This window comes from Pteronotus mesoamericanus, unplaced genomic scaffold (genome assembly GCF_021234165.1).
Source record: "Pteronotus mesoamericanus isolate MK-2021 breed Mesoamerican mustached bat unplaced genomic scaffold, CSHL_Meso_final contig_163, whole genome shotgun sequence".
Classification (NCBI taxonomy): domain Eukaryota; kingdom Metazoa; phylum Chordata; class Mammalia; order Chiroptera; family Mormoopidae; genus Pteronotus; species Pteronotus mesoamericanus.
In genome coordinates this window covers 7171365-7194545 of record NW_026555064.1, presented here as the reverse complement: position 1 = coordinate 7194545, position 23181 = coordinate 7171365, and the positions used below count along the sequence as shown (strand labels likewise).

At 36.7% G+C, this 23181-nt stretch overlaps 1 protein-coding gene across 2 annotated transcripts in view; it reads right to left on the bottom strand.

Moving 5' to 3' along the window:
- OTUD4 (OTU deubiquitinase 4) overlaps window positions 1–23181 on the bottom strand; it is a 42127-nt gene that overhangs the window by 6843 nt on the left and 12103 nt on the right. Inside the window, exons 4-19 of one of the 2 annotated variants that reach the window (XM_054562791.1) lie at window positions 21822–21868; window positions 21045–21117; window positions 19186–19267; window positions 17414–17543; window positions 15034–15091; window positions 14615–14732; window positions 14458–14522; window positions 12002–12096; window positions 10876–10979; window positions 10586–10772; window positions 6839–7001; window positions 4158–4281; window positions 3820–3914; window positions 3219–3299; window positions 1935–2073; window positions 1084–1344 (exon numbers count right to left, since the gene is read on the bottom strand). In XM_054562791.1, coding sequence (XP_054418766.1) covers window positions 1084–1344; window positions 1935–2073; window positions 3219–3299; window positions 3820–3914; window positions 4158–4281; window positions 6839–7001; window positions 10586–10772; window positions 10876–10979; window positions 12002–12096; window positions 14458–14522; window positions 14615–14732; window positions 15034–15091; window positions 17414–17543; window positions 19186–19267; window positions 21045–21117; window positions 21822–21868 — 1822 coding nt within the window. The remainder of the gene's footprint in view (window positions 1–1083; window positions 1345–1934; window positions 2074–3218; window positions 3300–3819; window positions 3915–4157; window positions 4282–6838; window positions 7002–10585; window positions 10773–10875; window positions 10980–12001; window positions 12097–14457; window positions 14523–14614; window positions 14733–15033; window positions 15092–17413; window positions 17544–19185; window positions 19268–21044; window positions 21118–21821; window positions 21869–23181) is intronic. The other variant, XM_054562793.1, reaches the window with a different exon arrangement.

Sequence of the window (23181 nt, the reverse complement as noted above, 5' to 3'; positions counted from 1 at the left end):
GTTTAAAATATTATGAAATATAAATGTGGGGGGTTAAGAGTAAAAACAACATAAACTTAACTCATTAATAAGACTAACAGGAGAATATCAGCTAAGGTATTTATTTGACATTAAGCCAATTATCCACAGACTCAAACATCAAGCTATGACTATTAAATTATCCACAAAAATCCAGACAAAGAGCATATGGACAGTCATTGCATTACTTTACCTACAAACAGGACATTTTGCAACTAAAATTCCTTTAAAGAAAAGGGGATAAATGCAGCAGTAAAAAAAAAAAAAAAAAAAAAGAAAGAAATTCTTATATTTCACAACACAGATGCAAAGAAAAATTATGCTAAGAAAGTTATGCTAAGTGAATGAAGCCAGTCAGTGAAAGAAAAATACCACATGATCTCATATGTGGAATCTGATTAACACAAAGTAACAAACAAGATAGTGACAGGTTAGATACACAGAACAGACTGACAGCTGCCAGAAAAGGAGGGCAAGGAGGGCACGCGCGGGGAATGAAAGATCATGATGGGATTAACCAAGTATTTATGCACAACCCATGGACTGCAATGCGGGGACTGGCTGGGGACAGGGGGCCAGGGAGAAAAGTGGGAATAACTGTAACAGCTTAAAACAATAATAAAAGAAAAAAGAAAACAAAGAAAATGTAAAAAGAATTTTTAGAAATATATATTGTTGCCATGTACTAATACGATGACAGCTATCATGTATTGTATGCATTCCTTGTAATTTTTTCATCAAGTAGTATGAGTAGTGGTGAGAAAACTCAATAAATGTTTAGTTATTGACATTATTAAGATTTAATTCAAAATGGTTTTAGGCTGTTTTTGAAAAAAATATGAAGGGGATTAGGATACAGCTAATAAACATACAAAAACCATAATCCAATTAAACACAAGCTGAAACATGAGTAATTAAATGGCCAAACCTCTGCTGCCTTTCCCAAATAAGTCCTTTGGCTTCCTTGGCAACATGCCCACCCTCTGGCCTCTGCTTACATTTCTCAGTGTACCTCTATCAGTACTTAATAAATAAGATCAATTTGAACTTGGAGAAGAGTCTCACCTTTAGGCAGGTCCTCCCCGGTGTGACACAGTGAATAAGGTGGTGCAATGGCTCGATCTCCCTTTTCATTACAAGGAAACCCAGGATAGAGTGGGTCTTGGTAAAGGCTCAGTGTCTGAGGCAAAGGCATCAAGGGCTGGTTAACTGCCTGTATTGACACAGGAACTGGAGAGGGTGTTAAATGAGCTTGGGACACAGCAGAATCAGGTCCAGTGGTCAGAGTCTGTGTCACCGATAAAACAGGGATTTGAGCAGGGACACCTACAAGAGAAAGGGAAAGGAATAAAAAACTGTAAAATGGTGAAAATAATTCTTCACAAAAATAAGTTTACATTAAGCTAAAAAGTAAAGAATGCTGTACAAATGATTTGGCTGTTAGAGAACGCTGTATACTTAAGCAATATAAAGAAATTTTTGTATTAATCAAGGACCCTCCGTGGACATACAGGAGAAAAGGAGCCTAGGAAACAAACTCTGCATCAATGTCATCTAACAACAGCTCTCATCAGCACATGTAGACAGAGCCAGGGTTCAACCGGGGTCATAAAGAGCTGGTTCACAGGGAATGCACGCTACGGTGTCCATGCTGAGCAACCAAAGTAACCAGGAGAGATAACCAGCTCACACATCTTGCTCCCGGGATGTTGAGGGCACATCTGAAACGAATACCAAATGAACGCGGCCCTCCCACACTTGAAGCAGAGCAAAGCAGAGGATCACAGAAAGCTCTGTGAGGCTCCACACGTCTAACCCAACTCTGAGGTCAAGCTCTCACTCAAGAATCTGAAGTCTCTAATTTGGAAGGCTTGTGTTGGATGGTTCATTGGATTTATAAAAAATTCTTATCTAACCTGTTGGTCCAAAAGATGTAGGTTCACTTGGCCAGGCTGGCACAGTGGCTGGTAAAGAAGGCACCGCAGGAGTTAGATGTACCTCTGGAGAAACCAGAAGGGGAGCTGGACTGGACAAAGACACATGTTCTGCTGGCTTCTTCAAGAACAGGGGTTGGAGAAAGATAAGAGTTCATTTTAACCACCAAACAAACCATGAGGTGCCTACTTTTTATGAAAGTGCCGTTTCTATATAAATGGTTTATCTGGTCTTAGAAACGGAAGAAAAAAACACAGTAGCTAAAAATTCCACACAAATTTGATCTTAACCAGGGATTGCCTGCCAAAAGTCATGGAAGTCATTGGTAAAGTTAGAAACAAACTCAAAAGCAACTTGAACCCAATGCTCTTAAGGAAACAAAATCACTCAAATCACCATAAATTCTTAAATCACTTAGAGGACCTCCTCACACAAAGACATGTCACAAAACCACATGCCTTCTAACTGAAATAATGGATGTTAACTGAAAGGCGAGAACTAAGCCCTTTCTGTATCCCTGTATTAGGATCAAGAATCAAAATGTCTGCAGGAACTCAGGTTCCTTCATTAAATTTAGAAGTGGGTGGCATTGCTCTTTAAATGTTTATTTTTTTTTCTAATCTCTTCATTACAGTCTAATCATTACATTCCCTAACTTCTATGAAGTAATTGTTGAGGATGCAAACAACTCAAAAGTTTTGAAATAAAGTAGAAATTCTTAATTTCCCCTCAAAAATCTAATTTTCAAGCCACCCCACCACAATGGTAACTAATACAAGGTACCAAATAAAAACATATTCAAAAATCAATTCAGAAGAATGACTTCTATGTCCAAAAAAGTGAATATAAAAATTATACCCCATAAAAAGAGTATTCTAAACAGAATCATAAAATTAGTAACTACCCAAATTATGTTGCTAAAATACATCCTCCCACTTCTTATGCAGATGTTTTGTTTTTAAATGATCCCATAGCCCAGGCTGGCGTGATTCAGTGAATTGAGCGCCGGCCGACAAACCAGGGGTCACTGGTTTGATTCCCAGTCAGGGCATGTGCCTAGGTTGTGGCCCAGGTCTCCAGTGGGGGGGGTGTGTTGAGAGGCAGCCACACATTGATGTTTCTCTACCTTTCTTTCTCCTTCCCCTCCCCTCTAAAAATAAATAAAATCTTTAAAAAAATAAAAAAAGACAAATGATCATGTACAGAGCTAAGAAACCTAGACAAGAGGACGGAGCCCTCCAGGTCAGATGCAACACTGTACTTACTTGTTCTGCAGGAGGTGGGCACTCTGATTTCTTTGACTTTGATGGTGATGAAATTCTTGTACATTTGTCATCACTAATATTCTTTGGAAGCAAAAAAAGAAAAACATAATTTTATATTTCAGAAAACCACATTCTAGGACCATGATGAGTCCTTTATAGTTCACCCTATCTGTGCCTGACTGAACCCTCTCAACGGCTTTTCTTTCTTTTTTTTTTCCAATTACGTCTAGTCTTCAGCAGATAGGTAACTCTGCCTGCACATCTTTATCCTATCAAACTTCTGGGACATTTTTATTGGGGACATGTTGCAAAGAGCACACTCTTCCTTTAAAAATCTCAATCTACTACAGAGTACAGGAAAGTAAAAGCTACTTCCCACCAATTCAGATAGGCCCTCATAGTGTACCCTGGAGGAAATGGTTACAACTTGTGAGTGAATTTCTCTTCAAGCACTACCATCATTTCCCCATTTTTTCCTCTACTCTTCTACTTCCCCGTTATAAAATAATGAAGTCATCAACATCTTCCTCTCCTTCTGCTTGCTATATTATTCCAGTGTTAAAGAAAAAGAAAATATGCAATTAGTATTTGTAACATCTACCTCTAATGTGCTTGGCCCGGGCTTCTTATCCAGGTGAGTATGTCCATGGCTCAAGTCTGTAACAGGTCCAGACATAAAAAGACAGCCATCAGCCACTAGTCAGATTTGAAGACAGAAAAAGAAAATATAGAGAAAGCCAAAAGCACTATTTGAACCATGTTTAGTCAGTGAAAAATGCAATTTTCAGAGTAACACTGAACATGAGCTTTAGCTTGAGTTTCTTTGCAACAGTGAGATGTGTGATATTAAATTGTTTTCATGATTTTAAAAGTGTTCTTTTCCCAGTGGGAACCAGACACCGATCTCTAGCATCTGCTTTAAAAGATGAAGTAACGTACCTTTATCTTTTCGTTCTTCAGCATCCATTCTCCGCCGACTTCCTTTCCTATCACTGGCATGGGATGACTTCCTCTGTACACACGGGTTGCTACTCTGAGAAGATGACTGACTGACTGACGAGCTCTTCAAATAAACAAAACCCAACACTTTGTGTTAAAGGCTGATAAACATACTCTTCGTACATCTAAGTCTCAAAATGCACAACCCTTTATCTTTCTATTTCCAAAACTTCAAAAAATAAGACCTACGACTCATATTATATACTCTATAGTTATAGGCTTATTAACAACTACTAGGCAATCAGGCCTTTGGCCTAAATTATTAGTAGCACTTCTTCATAGCCTGATTTCAGGAAGCCACTCTGACCAAACTTCCACCTTACAACTTACATTTACATTCTTTCCACAAACAGCAGCATCCTCGTACCAACCTTCAAAAATAGCCATTGCAGAGCCACAGTCCTTTGTGGGGAAAGCATCCAAGTGCAAATTCGCAGATATACTGCACTAGGACTGTTATCACTGAATTGCTACTGACAGTCAGCTAATCACATAAGCTCTGCATGAGATCCAACCTTCTAATTGGTGCGACAAAAGGACTGGGATAAGTTGGGTTTTGTTTTGAAGGTTTTATCTTTTATTTATTTATTTTTAGAGAGAGGGGGAAGGAGAAAAAGGGAGAGAAACATCAATGTGTGTTGCCTATAGTGCACCCTCTACTGGAGACCTGGCCTGCAACCCAGGTATGTGCCCTGACTGGGAATCAAACCGGCGACCCAACCCTTTGGTTTGCAGGTCAGCACTCAATCCACTGAGCCACACGAGCCAGGGCATAACTTGGGTTGGGTGATTTAAAGTAAATCACCATTGAAGGTCCTCTCCTGTTCTGGCACTCTCTGAGTAAATACTGCCTTCAGCCCTGTGGCAGTTTTCTAAAAGACATGATTCAAACTGCCTATCTAAAAGTATGAGTAGGGCGCTGGTTGGGTGGTTCAGTTGGTTGGAGCATCGTCCCATACACCAAAAGGTTGTGGGTTCAATTCCAGGTCAGGGCACACACCTAGGTTTCGGGTTCAATCCCCGGTCAGGGTGCATTCAGGAGGCAAATAAACGATGTTTCTCATGTCAATATTTTTCTCTATCTTTCCCTTCCTCCCTCTCTAAAATCAATTAAAATATATCCTCAAGTGAGGATTAAATACATATGTAATTAACAAATGTTTAAATATAAATGAGTATGGCTCCACTTTAACAATAAAAATTACAATCTATTCCTACATTACAGTAACTGTATTTTCCCATTCACAACTGAAAAAAGGACAAAAGGTTATGAGTACAAGCTTAAATGATTTGCATTTTTATTATCTAAATATTATAGAACAATAACATATTACATAAAGGTAAATATACTCAACATACAGGCCATGCCTAATTCACATATGGACCTGGGCACTTCTCCCAATAATTCCTAAGCTCCACCCCTATGCCAGACTGAACTATTTATTCTTCCAAAGGAGCTGTTTTCCACTGAGAGCGTCTGACACGTCTAAATGATTCCACAGAAGCCACTGGGCAGAGAAAGGAGTGTGAGAAGCATCATTTAATGTTGGGCACTGGTTACTAGGTAGCCTCCTGTAACACTACGTTTTGTTGAGAAAGGTTACACTGTTGAGAAAAAGTGGCCAACCGCCATTCTCAACTCACCAGTGCTTAACAGACCACAGGCGCAGGCACAGGCTCCCAGTGCCTCAAACTGAACACCACCCCCCCCCTCCTGCCAACGCACCTCCTCACACACTGTGTTCCCTTCCGACTCACCCAAAAGAATTAAGAAACCTAAGGGCAAAGAACACTTCTTTCATCAGAGAAGCATCCATCACAGCCCAGCGCCTGACACAGAGCAAGAGCAAAGACACCAGATTACATGTGCCACCACCTCCAACAGCAAACACTCGGAACAGCAGCTCTTACTGTATATATTAGGTTACTAGGTGCTGGTGTACTTAATAAGGAACACTGAAAAGACTCCTGATTTTACAGATGTATCTTGTTAACTGAATATAGATGTATCTTGTTATTTTGGCTAGCAAAATAAACATGTTTCAAGTGAGCTAATCAATTTACTTGCCTCAGCCCTGACATCAACTATTATCTTTAAACCGCACCTTCCTCGTGAAAAATGTTAAAAGGAGGGTAAATTACATGATCTTTCATGTACCCTTCAGTTTAAAAATTAGTAACCTACCATTAGAAACTATGGTTTAATATAAAAACTACAACTGACACTTGGACAACAAGGGGGTTAGGGATGCCAACCCCTCCCATACAATCAAAAATATGTGTGTAACTTTTTAACTCCCCCAAAACTTAAGTCATTGGGGCCTCTCTGTATCCACAGGGGATTTGTTCCAGGACCTCAAACAGGTAACAAAATCCACGGATGCTCAGGTCCTACATAAAATGATGTAAAAGAATGCACACAGCCCTCTGCATCCACAGATTGTGTGGCTCGTTGAATCTGCAGATGTGAAACCTGAGGATTCAGAAGGCTGACTATGTATTGAAAAAAAAAAATCTGTATTAAGTGGACCCACACAATTCAAACCAGTTGTTCAAGGATCAACTGTATACTAAAGAAAAATTCCTAACCAATAACTTTTAAAATCTCTTTTTATACATACAGAAAGGGCTGGGAAAGCATGTTCATCTCGGTTTTGAATCTCATAAAGTAATCGAGATTCTTCTATAGCTTGCTTCTCTCTGCGTTCTTCTGGGGAGAGGCCAAAATAGTTAGATTCTCGATTAGCGTGATCAAAGTCCTCAGCTCTCTCACGATCAGATTTTCTGTCAAATAAAACAACCGTGTCACAAGAAAGAAGACAAATGTATTGAATACACACAACAACCTGTTTTGCCAATACAAATATTTAACTACAGTGTAACATTATAGGACTTTTGGCAACCTGAGTAATAAATGTTTAGCAAATGGAATCTCCTGTAGCATCATGCACACTACCTTATACAGTCAAGACGACAGTCTTACTAAGAAGTTGGGGGCAGAGAAGTGATACAGGTACCGAAATAATCGAGGCTTTCCCCCGCTTCCATCAGAGCAGAAATTCTAATATTCTAATACTTTCTACATTCTAATACTTTCATAAGAATTCACTTTCAAAAGAAAGGGAATGTTATTAGTTTAGGTCTGAAAAGCATTCTAAGAGTAATGTTCAGAGGACACCAGGACCCTCCAGCTTTTTGATGACACCCAAGAGAGATGGAAAGCTAAGAAGAAATATTAGAATGTGCCAGGCTAGATACTAACTGCACAGATAAGACTGCTGTCATCTCAATATAATTCTGGTCAAAGGATGACCAAAAAATTCATGAATAGAGTTAGTAGCCTATAGCATAACCCTGATGTTTTTATATGACTTGTAACTATTACAGGCAATGTGAATGCTATTTCTACTGTGTCTAACAGTTTCACAGCAGTAGGAAATGAAAAGTCACCCTAAAGGAAAAATGTGTCGTCACAGTATGAAGAGAAGTAACTTCCCTGAAAAGAACAGGTAGGACGCAATGATACCATGATTTTTATTTACTTCTTTATTTTCCAAGAGAGGGGAAGGGAGGGAGAAGAACATCGATGTGTGAGAGAAACATCAATAGGCTGCCTCCCACATGCCCCCTACTGAGGACCTGGCCCACAGCCCAGGCATGTGCCCAGACTGGAATCGAACTGATAACCTTTTGGTTCACAGGCCGGCACTCACTCTGAGCCACACTAGCAAGGCTGACTTTTGTTTTTTGTTTTAATATCTGAAATAATGAATAGCACCTTTATGCCCTCAGATAGTCCCACTTAAAATCACACCCTAATTCCAACAGGGCAGATGTCCACCCCAATGGTACGGGGGAAAAAACGTAGGGAAGCAAACTAGACCCTTATCATCTTCGGCAGTCCTTCTCAAACCCCAGTGGTGGAAGACTACAAAGACTCAGCAAATGCCAGGAGTCTCTGGAAAATTAACACAACCTTCAACCATGTTCATCCTACCACCCAAAACCATCTATCATCTCTCTCTTACACCACAGAGAACCAAATCCTTCCTATTTGCAACTAGAGGAGGGAGATTCAACAACAATGTTACTATCATTTTCAGCATTCACATAAGGAAACCATGTGTGGTATTCTTGCTTGGTTTTTATTATATTTTCCTTTTTTTACAAAAAAAGAGACAATATCAATATGAAGAAATAAAAAATTAAAAGTCATGAAGGTCTCATGTCCAACATAAGAGTTCTTTTACTCTATAACAAGAATTCAAAACTAGTTAAACTCTAGTAAAATAAGCTCTAATGGGCTTAAATTGAGTGGACTGTTAACTATAAAATTCCAAACTCTGGCCCTGGCTGGTATGGCTCATTGGACTGTCAGCCTGCGAACCAAAAGGTTGCCAGTTCAATTCCCAGTCAGGGCACACGCCTGAGTTGCAGGCCAGGCCCCCAGTAGGGGGCGCACAAGAGGCAACCACTTTGATGTTTCTCTCCCTCTTTCCTCTTCCCTTCCCCTCTCTCTAAAAATAAAATCTTAAAAAATAGAAAAAGAAAAATTCTAAACACTTAATTTTTAAAACTCTGATCATCAGCAGTCTCTAAATTTTTAATATACTAATAAAATCCACTCTTATACAAACAGTGCAGACACACTAACTGCAAACACCACTAGGTTCCTATGTAATCAGTCACAATGTCAAACATTCTCTAAAGCTTCATGTCTCTGTACTACCCTTGCCTTCTGCCATCACATGTTCTCATATACCAAGTAATACACAGCTAACACACATACACACACACACACACAAATGATCCTAACACAACAGACACATTTCACATCTCTGATCTTTCCACCAATTCCTAGGAGACTATATGCAAAAGCAGAAACACACTGAATATAAATTCAGTTTGTGGTAAACAAAAGCATATTTAAATTAGCCATTTAGTAGCTTATATGTATTTTCTTTTTTAAATAATAAGACACTGAAGAGTACCCTTGTATTCCTTGGGGGGGGGGGGGATGCTTCTTTTGCAGTCTATTAAAAAATTAAAATTCATTTCTGCCCATGACCTTCCTATGTTTACTTCACAGTTTTAGGTTTCCAAAGCTAATATTCAAAATAAGTCAGACCTCTTAGGTACTTTGCCTGCACCGAGCAAAATGCCACGAGATGCTAATGGAATATGGTCAACATCCAAACAACAGACTTCAGCCATAAGCAGCTGATGAATGGCACAGATTCTTATCATCGGGAAAGGTCACCCACCATGGGCCTCGAATGTCCCTGCACACCAAGGACTGTGGCAACAGCAGACGCAGGAGAGAGGCATGGAACAGATTCTGTCCTAGAACCTTCAGAGAAAGCACAGCCCTACTGACAACTAGATTTCAGACTTCTAGCATCCAGAACTTTAACAGAATACATTTTTGTTGTTTTAGGCCACCCAGTTTGTGGTACCTTGCTACAACTTAACACAGTATTGACAGAGTGTCATCTAAGAGCCTACAAGTGTCTTAAAAATGTTATGTTAATAAGCAATCTCTAATGATAAAGTGTTAAGTACATGACAAATGTTAAGAAAGGGAAATGCTCAAATGCCAGAAATAAAGGAACTAAATCCAGAGCTTGGCAAGCACATAAGCTGATGCTACAGCTGTTCAGACAACTGGGGAGAGAAAGGCACTGGTCATGGCAACCTCACAGGGCCCCAGCACCCACAGGAGACACAGTCAAGTGTGCACGAAAAGGACAGCCTACACTTAATATAGGCCCTCTCAAATAAAGCTCCTACAAAGGGCTATAAACTACTCCATGGAAGGGCAGATTAGGGAAAAAAGTAAAATCCACAGCACAGGAAAGTAGGACCCTGAAGTTCATCTGTATCAGGTTATTCAGTCAAAATGCTGATATTCATGATTATTACATGAACCTAAAACTTGTAGCTCCATTCTGCATTAGACACATTAACGCAAACAATATACAACAAAGTAAACCAATTATTTTGCCTAATTTAAGTTCCTATATAAAGGAAAACATCTTCAACCTCCAAGGAATTAGAAATGCAATTTAAAATTCAGGATTTAACATACTGTATTACAAGCTACCAGAAAACTTATTAAGTGCCAGCATACAATTTGGCTAGGATAAGATCTCTCAAATCATGTGAAGAAAACTTACTCAAAAATAGAGATGACTACCCCATAAAGTCACTTTGATGTGTTTAAAGAAAACTATGAAGAACTGAAATCCTCACATAGTATTTTATCAACAACACTTTTAATATTATTCTGTAACTAAAAGCATGTAATGTGGCAAATAAAAGAAATGCCCCTCCCTTGATGTCTAGTTTTTTGCTTTCAGGAAAGTTACCTTATGATCTGTGAGGGTGTCCTGCTAAGATTTTTGTGCTCACTGGAGGGTTTCTGAGACTGGGATCCTGCAGAGTGACTAGAAAATGCATGCTGTCTTACTCCCGAAGGGTGCTGGAGTCGAGGAGGTAGTGCTGATGGAGCTTTTACTGGCTTGCTTGAATTCTTTGGCCCTCTGTAATCTGTATCTGTGACAAGAATCCAAAAACAAATCGTAATTTTCCTATGATGAACAGCCCCATGTACCATTACCCCTCCCCCCTAAAAAAGAATAACTTGATGTGCTCCTACCAGAATGGAAATTTTGTCCAGAAGGAGAAAGTTTTTTCATCTTCTTCCCTGACACTGTGTTCCAGCTTTCTGAGGGAGGTGGTTTGAGGTTCTTCGGTGAATGTCTTCAAAAGGAAGGAAAAGACTTGTAATAATGCTTAACTATTCAGCATAACAATTTTATATGCAACTTATATAAGGATTTCCAGTTTTAATTCCTATATTAAAATCAAATTAAAGTACAAGCAAAGCCATTTAGCAATCCAGATGTAATTCTAATGAAACAAGGTAACATTAACCAAAAGCGTATTTTCTAACCTAAAAAACCAGAAGATTAAAAGGCCTTAAATCACAATCCAAGCAAAAAAATTAAAGGAATGACTGCTATTCGTTAGATGTGATGATGGTACTGTCGTTCAGGTTAGGGAAGGGAGGGGTCCTTCCCTAAAAGTATCTCTGTGCCAGAGACTCCTAAAAGTATCTGTGTATCTATGAAAAGTAGTGTAATGTTTGGAATTTTCTGAAATATTCCAATTCCATTTCCATTTTAAAAGGGATTAGGGAGAACAGATTAGAAAAGACTGCCAAATGCAGTTAATTGCTGAATCAGAGTGATGGTATGTTGTGGTTCACTACACTACACTCCTTGTATATGACTGAAATTTCCCATAGTAAAGTTTAGGTGTTATTTATTACCCTTACCTCTAATAAAGGCAGCAGCAACTAATATAGAAGGTGCTCTAAAGTAACACTGTAAGTCAACCATAAAACTTTACTCCACCTTACATTTTACTTAAAACTAACTACATGCACTGCAGTTCTGAATGGTATTAGAAATGCGTATGGTCCTGTCCTCCAAAGCTCCCACTGTATAGTTACAATACAATTTCCCAAAGTGCCTTTGTAAAGTACGGTACATTTTAAACAGGAACCAAGTTTTATTTTTTTATTTTAAAATATGTCATCATGTAAAACAATGAATTTGAATTCAACTCTTTTTCAAAAGATCTAAACAAATATATTTTCTACAGATAGGCAACACCTTTAATTGAACTGCAGATACACAAAGCCATTTAGAAATGCTCATGATTATATTAGGCTAAGTGGAAAAAGACAGTAAGCGCCTTAGGTGAAGGGCAGTACATACTTCTTTCCAACTTCTTCAACCAAAAGTGGTCCGTTCTCAGAGTGAGCCCCTTGAAGGTCGGCATTAGAAAACTTCCCATTGTGATCCAACCTAACCTGTTGAACAATTCCATAAAGATCAGTCACCTGCTTCCTTTCATTAATGATCAGATTTTAAATTTTATCTTGTTTCAAATTAAAGAGAATAAAATGTATACTGTCAAACACAAAACTAATTTCAAAAGGGTATAGCAATATACCGGTTTTGTGTATTATGTACCTCTACCTAAAATACTTTTGTTTACCCTTCCAAAATTGTTCTAAATTATTTTTCTAAATAGTTCAAGAAGTAGAAGCCCGATCTATTAAGGCTCCAAACAAGAGAGGCATCTTGTCCTGGTCCCAGACTCAAGGCTGTGGCACAATACACCCCAGGACTCCAGGCCTGGCATTTCTACTTATCAGCAGTATGACCTTGGGCAAGTTACTTCTCATACTCTAGTGTCTTCTTATGCAAAGTAAGGCTAATAATAGTACCAAAGTCACAGGACTCACGAAGATGGAATGTAGTATGTATCATATATATGAAAGCACACTAAAGTAACTATTATAATTATGATCATCTCAGTTTTTCAATATTTAAAATGTGTGACCGTGACCTTTCTTCTCCCTAAAAATAAAACCATTCTCTGTTCTCTAACATACAACTGGCATTTCCCAAGAGCAAATTGTGAGTAAGCTCTGGGGTGTCTTTCTGCAGTCAAACAGTACACACTGAACAGGGCTCCTGCCTGAGGGGCAGCAGAAGCACCCAGGCAGCAAGGCTTTGAGTACCCTCCTACTTTTATTCGTAGACGAAAGTCCCTAAGTTGAGGTATCATCCTTCATCAATCACGACAGTACACTCTGTCTTCCTCTCTTCAAAAGTTTAACAATAAAAACGATTTTTCTGAAGTTGATTTTTATCAAAAGTTTCAACTGTATCTTAATGCTTACTTGAGTAAACAAGTCATCTTTGAGCCCTAGCAGTTTCCACAGTAAAATTTCAATTTTTATCCAAGTGAAATAGTCAAGTAGTAAAATTAGACACAAAATACTCTAAAAAGGAAAAAATTAAAACAAGAACCTGCTTTACCATCTACTTTATCAACAGCATCTACTTTACCAAAAACAAATGCAACCTCAAAGGAAATATGCTTGATTTGAAATAACAAGTAACACAGCTTTAGTGATGCAGCTTAAGATAAGCAATCTTCTTTTCTCTATTAAGGGAGTGGGGAAAGAGGGAAGCTCTAAACCCTGGTTTTGCTCTTCTCTTTTGTTCCCTTCCAAGTTGTCCTAAAATTCTACAGTTACTGTTCTATAATTAGAGTAAGTTGCTGACAATCCCGTAAGGAAGAACCTAAATGAATCATATCCTCTTCTTCCTCTCCTTTCACATACCTCAGAATCAGAACACTATTAAAAGTTCTCAAAGTGCACAGATACAATCCTGGTCAATCAGATAGTTTTCACAAACCACTTTGTCACAAAGGAAATGAGTGTTTCCCCCACAAGTCAAGAAGTGTTTGTCAATGCCTATTCTAAGGTAGTCTTTAAAAGGCAACACTGTTTGATAAAAACCATTTTGGTGAAAATTATCTTCCAGCTAATTTTTGTGTATGTGGGACATTTTTATTTTGGAAATAGTAGCATTTTTATCATAAAAACCAAAGATCAGAAAAGGGACTTTGGAAATTACCTTTTCCAGAATTTCTCTAGCCTCGGCATTTGGACACTTTGGACCAAATAATTCATTGTTGTGTGTGTTTGGGGGACTGGGGTTCCTGCACACTGTAGGATATTTGACAGTATCCCTGGTCTCCATCCACCAGATGTGAATACAACCTTCTTAGTTGTGAAACAAAAAAATATCTGCAGGCATCACTAAGCAAGGGGTAAAGGGATGAAAAACCACTCTAAATCAAGATCTAATCCAACTTTCTCCTTTAATAAATCATTACTTAAGTCCAGAGCAGTAGCTTACTCAAAGTAAATAGTAAAACTCCTCTTATTGTCCACTTTCCTTTCTTAATCCAACAGAAAAACATTATGTACCTCTCAATTTTCCAGGATGACCTTTACAAACAAAATAAATTGACCTATAATGTCACGTTTGAACCAACTGTAAATTATTTGCCAACTGTCATGAAAATATCTAAAAACCTAAAAATGTTACTGTTACTCCTTTGCAGCAAGTGATAGCAAAGATTATTTTTTAAAGATCATCTGATGGGATGCCATGGTTTTAGATACATACAATTTTGGTAATATATTCAAATGAATCAAAATACTAAATAGTCAAAACTATTAAAATGTACACCTGAAAGAGTATATTCTGAAATCCCAAATTAACAACATACTCAAACTTGGTCTGGTCTCAGTTCCTATTACAATAAATATTTCAAGTAAAATCTTTTCTTCTATATAATCACTTACTTGGCATTTATCTCCAACTTCATACTGTAAGCCAGCAGCAATGGAATAGTCACGTTTCTGTTGAGCTGTAAACAACAATAGTATAATATCAAGTTGATTTAATTATCTTCAAGTGCCACAAAGTAAATTTATGAAAAATGTAGATTTTTAAACATACCTTGTTTAGACTTCAGCCAAATTTCATATTCCACATTTCTATAAACTGCTGGATTGAGAGACTTAAGAACCTTTCTAGACAAAGGAAGGCTTGGAGAGTTCCCATTGTTTTTCAGGTGCTAAACAAACAAAGTCAGGAAATCCAGTCAACACAACATGCTTATAAAACTTTTTTTTTGAGTTATGTATAAGAATAAAAAAATCAAAAGAAAACTTCAACAATTAAGAAATTGCTGAAAAACTTTACAAGTATATGCTCCTGACTCTATTGAAAATGTACCAGAAAAAAAATTATTTTTACATTTAAAAAAGAAAAAAAATTTAAAAAATGTACCAGAGAAGAGGAAAAAAATTAAGACTATAACTTCATAAGCTCTTATATATCAAAGAACAAATTAAAACCATTAGGAAAAAATATACCTGATCACTTGACAAAGCTTTAAATCCGTTCACATCATTAGTAGTAGTAGTTTTACTCCTACAAGGGAAAAAAAATAACCATAATTAAGAGTATTAAATATGTTTGCATGCAATAAACTTATTCTAACATCACATAAAAATGTCAAAAGTCAAGAGTTATATACCAAAAAGTCAAGCTATATTCCAGTGAGCCCACACAAGTTTTAGTAAAGTATGTGAGTGTGTAAGAATGTCTGTGTGTGACATATTAGTTAAAGACTTTTATCAGTAATTGTTACTGGCTCATTCAAAAAAACAGGAACAAACTTTAATTTGGGTGGACAGAATAAGAGTTTATAAAACATTCAATGTAAAAAATTTCCTTTCAATACATAAATGAAGATCCATTAACCAAAATATTCCACTACAACAAGGTGAGAGTAGATCTACAATCTAGTGAGAGTAGATACAAACTGTAATCAGTATGCTAAATGCTGATATGTGCTACTGGGGGAAGGGAAATCAGAAAAAATGGTAATGCTGAGTCCTAGGCTCAAATAAATAAAAAGTGGGATGACAAAGGAGCTCATTGAGAGGTCTTTTTGGATAAAGAACTAAAGGTAATGAGACAGCAAACCCAATGGCTATTTAGTGTACCTGGCAGAGGGGACAGACAGCAAGTGCAAAGACCCGGGGGTAGCCAAGCGGTGGCAAGACTGAAACAGAGCAGCGGCAAGTGGGAGGTGAGGTAAGAAGCCACTTGTACTCTCTGTCCTACACTCACTCCTTAATAAATCAATAACCAGTCTTAAGGGCAATCTCCAGGTCTATACCCTTCAGTGCAGCCATCTTTAAGATCCCCCAAGTCTAGAGTCTAAACTTAAAAAAAAAAAAAAAGCCCCCAGAATTTCCAGTACTTCAACACTAACCAATGTGAATACAGAAAGAATCCAGGCACCAGAGTGGAATGGCATCCTTGGTCTTTCCTCCTTATTACCACGCTATGCCTACCTATCATACCATGAATACGTAACATTCTTCTCTAATTGAAGCCTTGTCTTCCCTAAGCCAGGTATGACACAAAAAATCTTAATAATGCAAAAAGTTAACCAGAGAGTCTCCCATGTTCCAAGGGCTACAATAACAGTACAGTATAGAAAGAAAAACAACATTACAATGAGCACAACTTCCCTGGTTAACTTTCTTCTAGTTCAATGACATGTCTTACTCAGGCAGGTGCTGGAGAAAACCATGGAGAATTTCTCTGTGCCAAGTTAGTCTATACCAGCATTAAACTTACAATGGCAGACTCAGATTCTAACCTAACTGATTCATTCATGTCTTTCTTACAAAGAAATGGTAGTCAAACAAACTTTCAATCAAGATCAGAAAAATTTAATTCAACAAATGCTTGGAATTACAGGTTTTTTAAAAAAGGTATTATGTAAGTATTTAATAAAGAATTAGTATCTTAAGGCTTAATTTCATTTCTACCTATTTTCACATACATAATACCAAGATACTTTCCTACTTGAGACTCAAAAGCAGTAATAGTTTTAGCTTCGCTGGAAATGGAATAGGATTGGTTCTCATAAAATATAAACTTAACACTGCTGATAAAAACTAAAATATGTTGGACGCTGTATCTAGGAACTAGTCTATGCACTTTACACATTATCTCACTTAATTCTTATAAATTCTGCACTTTGAGGAAATACTAACATATCCTCATTTTACAAGATGTACGATTGAGGCTTCGTAGTGGATTTAAGTAACTTGCCCCAAATCTACTTAGTTGGCAGGAAGCCAGGATTGAAACCAGGTATTGCTGTCCACAGCCCAAGCTCTTAACCACTACTTTCTACATCTTGTGTGGAAAAGAAAAACGAGCCTCAGACGCTTGAAGTTAAAAGGTGCTTATTCACAACCTAGGTAGAGGCAGTATTTAGAGCTGTTCACATACTACACTCCAACTTGGAATTTTTATTATTTATCGTTAAAAAAGAAAAAGAAGGTGGCATTATCTAGGAAAGAAAACAATAAAAGAAAGTCAAGGAAATGCAAAATGGCCATTTTTTTCAGCACTGAGTATGTAAACAATTAATTAACCTTAAAATTTTACAATACCATACATATAACTAGACCAAATCTATTCCACAAATATACATCCAGATTACACAGAAATAGATGCTTATTAACCAAAAATACCAGCTTTCAAAAGAAACAGTTCCTTAACAGAAATCAGGTAAAATTAGCAGCAGTTAAAAAGAAAGTACTGCAGACTGCTATATTTTAAGAATACCGTAATACTTAGTGTCAGGCAACTCCATCAGAAATATTTATTGAACTATTTCTCTGTGTGGCACTATAAAGATATTTTAGAATTTAAATTCATTCTTACTTGCAACTGTCATCCTCTGAATCTGATATTTCACTGTTTTCACCAGCTACTTCAGCAGTATCAAGTCCCATCAAGATTTTACTAACATCAGTTTTAAATACCTTCTCATACAACAATTCATAAAGGAGTGCTGAAATTAACAAGAGAGAGATGTTATGCAACATTAACTAATTATACATTCTTACATAATATTCAGTATCTATTGCCCAAGCTTCTAAAATCCTAACTAGACACCTAGAATATAAGCAAAAAGTTACCTACACACAGAGCAACTAGAATTTCTGTGCATAGTTGATTAGTTTGAAATCATTACGTAACTGCCATTTTAAGAACTAATGGTAACACAACAAAGGTATCACAACTGTGAAACATGCATGATGGTAATAAAAGCTGAGTACACATACTGAGAAATTACTACACTCCATGCATTGGGTTAAGCCTTTACATCATCTTTGTATTTAATCCCAGCACAATAATAAAATTATTCTAATTGTACAGATGAGGAAACTGAGAAGTACAGATGCCATACAACATGCCCAACCTTAAAAGACTTGGATGGAAAACACTAAGAAACATTAAGATTGAAGAAAAGAGGGTAACTTCTCATAAGGGGCCAAAAAGAAACCATTATAAAATGTACTCTCAGCAGCCAATAAAGAAGCATATTTAAAAACTTTTTTGCTTTAAAAAAACCTGGAAACATGGAAATATATATTACCAAATATTCAAAAACATCTACATATGGGGTTTAGGACTCTCCTTTGGTTTTACTACTGTGATCACTATGGAAACAAGTTCACTGAGAATTCATCAACAATGAGTTCCCAAAGAAACCTCCTCACAAATCACCTTCCTTCCAACCCAGGTATCATCCCGCCCATGGGCACTGAGAAGTGCAGGAAAGGAGGCCTCATGGCCCATCCTTCCCAAAGCTGGCATGTTCAGATTTTGACTACCTGGGAAAAAAAAGACACAGCCCAGGATACAGACAGCTAGACTTTCATACCTCAAAGTAAAGTGATCAATTAAAAAATTTGCATTACACATTATCTTTACTGATCACTTGCTTAACAAAGGAAAAGCTGTTATATGCCAAGCACTACTGCTCTGTATGAATGATGTGCACTATGCCAGAACAGATGAAAGAAGAAATAGAGCAGCAATTCTCAATTAGGAAGGTAGAGGGGATTGTATCCCTCCCAGGAAATATGTGGCAAAATCTGATGACAGTTTTTGGTTGTCACAGTAGGAGAGCAACCTACACAGTAGATGCTAAGGATACTATCAAACATCCTACAATGTACAGAACAACCCCCACAACAAAGAATTACCTGGCCCAAATTGTCATTAGTGCTAAAATTAAGAAACCCTGCTCTAGAACTAAGTATTATTACAATCAAATGTTTGATATACTCAGTCATTTAGATTTTCAAGCTATACACTAGAGCTTTAAAAACTCATACAAATCCTTACTATTGAACTTTACCACTGCAGGAAGGAAGAAAGAAGTTTGTGTTCACAAGTTAAACTCTAGCTATTAGTACTGCAGGAAGGAAAGAAGTTTGTATTCACAAGTCAAACTCTAGCTACTAGCTCTTTTTTTCCCATTGAAACATGTTTTTAATACAGTATTAAAATTTTTGGTAACCTAAGGTTCTTAGAAATATCTTTTTTATACAACAAAACAGAGTATGTTTGCCCTGACTTGTGTGCATTAAGACTGTGTATCTTAAGAATGTAATTCTCTATAAAAACACAAGGGTGATACTTACACTGACACATAGCAGAGCTCTCTTTATAATTTATGGGATAGACAATATCATAATGATTTCCATTTGAAAAACACAGTAATACCTGAAAGGGAAAAACAAAAGATACCTTTTAAGCCCTTCATATATGACAATATATTGCTATATAAATTTATATAGCAATTTATTATCTTCAATCCCTCTTAATTACTAGTAAATAATTTCCAAACAGTAAGTGACTATATTAGAAGCAACTTAAAGCTCCAATGCAGTAACTATGGTACATCTATGTGCTGAAATGTTAAACACAGCCATTAAATCAAAAAGGTCTTAATAATTTAGGGAAATGCTTATAGGATAACAGAAAACAAATACATTATATAAAAACAACATGATTTCAGCTACTTAAAGGAACAAGAGTTAAACGACTATAAGAAAATATTCCAAAACCTTATTAATGCTTACCTCTAAGAGGCAGAATCAATCAGATGTAAAAAATTTCTGCTTCTCTACAGTTAATTTAAGTACACTTAACCCTTTAACAATGTAGGGGTTAGGGGCACCAACCCCTGTGCAGTCAAAAACCCAAAAATAACTTTTGAATCCCCCAAAACTTAACTGCAGTCCCCTCTAGGTATCCACAGGGGAATGGTTCCAGGACACACACCCCTTCCCCCTCCCCCCATACCAATGGTCAAGTGTCTCACATAAAATGGTGTGGAACAATGTACACAGTCAACCCTCCAACAAATCTGCAGATTCCCAACCACCATCCTCAAACAAAAAATACTCTTTTTCAGTCTGAGATTGGTTGAACCCACAAACGTGACACCCTGAGTGGCAGAAAACAGACTGTTTATTTAGTGAAAAAAATCCACATATAAGTGGACCCCAGCAGTTCAAACTGATGTTGAAAGATCCATTCTACTTTATAAACAGTCAATTACTTATGCAAAGAGAAATGCACACTGATTTTATTTAGATTATGTCATATTCCAAAAAAAGGTACTGGAAAAGGCCAGATCCAGAGCCAAGTCACTTGGAAACCCCTATGTCCTTACAAAGGCAGTATCCCACTTAATTCTCCTCCTCCTTACCACCCTTAGCATGGTGACAAGACACTTTAACTTGTCCTGGATGGCTCCAACTAATTAAAACAAAGTTAGTTAGTTAGTTAGTTAGTTAGTTAGTTTTTTAATGAAATCAGCTGAGTTTTTTTCTCTTTCTAGATTTTACATTATTTTTTGGTTGTTTCTGCTTTACTAGATAGTAACACCTTGATCAGCAAATTATCTTTATAATGAAAAATACATCACAATTACAAGTATTTCTGGATGCAATGGCAGAACCTATTTTCACATGTTACTTTACTATTCCATATTTACATTTTATATAGATATTTTAAATTACCTGATTTATAAAAAGGGAAGGAAAGAGAGAGAGACACAAAGGTAGATAGACACATCAATTTGTTGTTTCAATTACTGACACACTCATTGGTGGATTCTTGTATGTTGCCTGATCAGGGATAGAACCTGTAACCTTGGTGTACTGAGATGACATTCTAACCAACTGAACTACCTGGCCAGGGCCTGTTTAATATTTATACTGACTCAAAGCGGTTATAGTCTAGTTAATCATATACACCAGAATCTCAATTTTTTCTTTAGGGAAATGCTATGACAGGGTTCAACAAAGTGATTTGTGGGGAAAAACAAATAGAAAATAGTATGTCTTGATGATTAACAGGAACTATATCAACTCAGTATCTAATTTTCATGAACAAATATTTCCAAAAATTAATTTATAGCTTAGGAGGTCAAGGTGGCAACTCAGTGGTTCTTTTAGTTAAATCTTTTAGAAACACTGTAAAAAATGCTTACCTTTTCAGGAAAATTATTTTCAGTTACTTGTGAAGGAGAAACATTTGGTTCCCGATAAATTACAAAATCTTTCCTGAAAATAACGTTTAGAAATTACTTCTGATGGAATATCTTTCATGAATAGATTTATCATTCATTTATTCATTCATTCATTCATTCACTCATCAAGAGCCTTGTATATGACAAGCAATGGTCTAGGCCTGAAGATACAGCAGTAAACAGAGGACAATAATGGAATAAATAACTAAGTTCTAGAATACCTATATAAAAGTATTTTTTCAAAAAATAAAATTTCAAATATAACTTGTATTTGTGTGACTCAGATAATTCTAAAAGGAGACTTCAAAATCATAGAAATTATAAAGAGGAAATTCATAAAAACATTTTGAAAAGAAAACATAATGCATTCATCTGCTCCTCTACTAAGCAACAGTAGTAAAATTGATAATGCGATGCTTTGCTCTGTTCTGGTGGCCATTCAGTGCTACCAGCCTTGAGAAAGCAGGCAGTCCTTTCTCTATAAGGTTGATAAGTAATAGTTTATAGGCCTGGAAAATTTTCTGTAGTCCTTTCCAAAAGTATTCTGAGAATTAAAATTTTTAAACACTGACATATCTAAATGTCAAAATCTAATTCATGCAACGACAAAAAACTTAGAAAAAATGCTTCACAACCAAAATATAAAATTGCTATTTTAACAACTTTAGTATAATGCAATATACTAATTTTTCACTAACTTTTTGTTTAATTACATATATTTGTTATGACAGTATTTACCTGTACATAAGAGAAAGGGCACTTATTTCCACCTGCCCAACCCATTCCTGTATTAAAGAAAAAAAAAAAAAAAAGCACGTTAAGTGTCTCCTACTTCTTACCATATACCTTTCAGCCAGTGATTTTCAACCAATGTACCACAGCAGGCACACTGGCATGCCACCAGAAATTTTAAAGCATGCAAAACCTTACTATTTAGTCAGGGGCACTGATCTCTTTTCCCTTCGACTGTCAGATAAAAAAAAAAAATGACAACAGCCAACAGAACAATAGCCATCCAGTGTAAGTCAAAACTGTACCAATTTTTTTGGTCAGACCTGCAAGAAATATATTTTTTGGTGTGCCGAAAAATTTTAGTAATTAGTTCATGTGTGCCATGAGATGAAAAAGGGTGAATATCACTGCTCTAAACAGTGTCTTCATACATACCTTTATACAACATATCTAATGGCCAGAAAACTCAGTAGTAGTAGTAGTATAAATGTTGCAAAAACATTTATAAAAAAAAACAGGCTATATAAAAACCAGCCCAAGTGTCTGTTGCAAAAATCCTCAGTAACAGGGTGAACTGTCAGGTCATACTGGTGTGGTGAGGCCAAAGAGCGGTGCCCCTGCAGTGAGAACCTGCGGACTGCAGGGCTCTACTCGCCAACCCAGCACCCAGGACAGGGCTTGGCACATGCTGTGTGCCCAATAAATGAGGTGCTGAATAAAAGCAGAACGCAGAAATCAAAAAGATTAAAAAAAAAGGAAGAAAGAAAAAAGCAGATCTCTCTTATCTTCAGGGTGATTGAATGTACAAAGATAGCAGTTTCCCAGTAATCATTTTGAAACGAGGTAGATTCTACAGTACAATCCTAAAGGAGTCTTTAAGACTTTTAGATAAGGAAATGGCCAGTATATATAAAAACTTTAAAGTATGTATCCATATACTCTTTGACACAGCAATTCAACTTCTATAAATCTACAGAAATGTTTCATATGCCCACAAATATATAAACAAGGAGGTATAGTGTAGCTATTTGTAAGTTTTAAAAAATTTTTGTTAAAGCTTTAAGATTCCACCAATAGATGAGGAATAATTAAATAACACATACATTTAATCCACTATGCATGGAATGTGCAATCATTAAGAAGAATGAAGTATGTCCACATGAACTGACTTGGGGAAATCAGACTAGTATAAAAACTAAGTCATAGTAAAATAATCCCATTATATAAAATAAGCAAAAGGTATGCGTAATACATATGTGTACATCCCTAGAAAAGTGGACTGGAAAAATACATCCTAAAGTGAAAGTGGAGACAGAAAATTGAAGAAAAGGGAAAATGAAGGATTTTTCACTCTTCATTCTACATT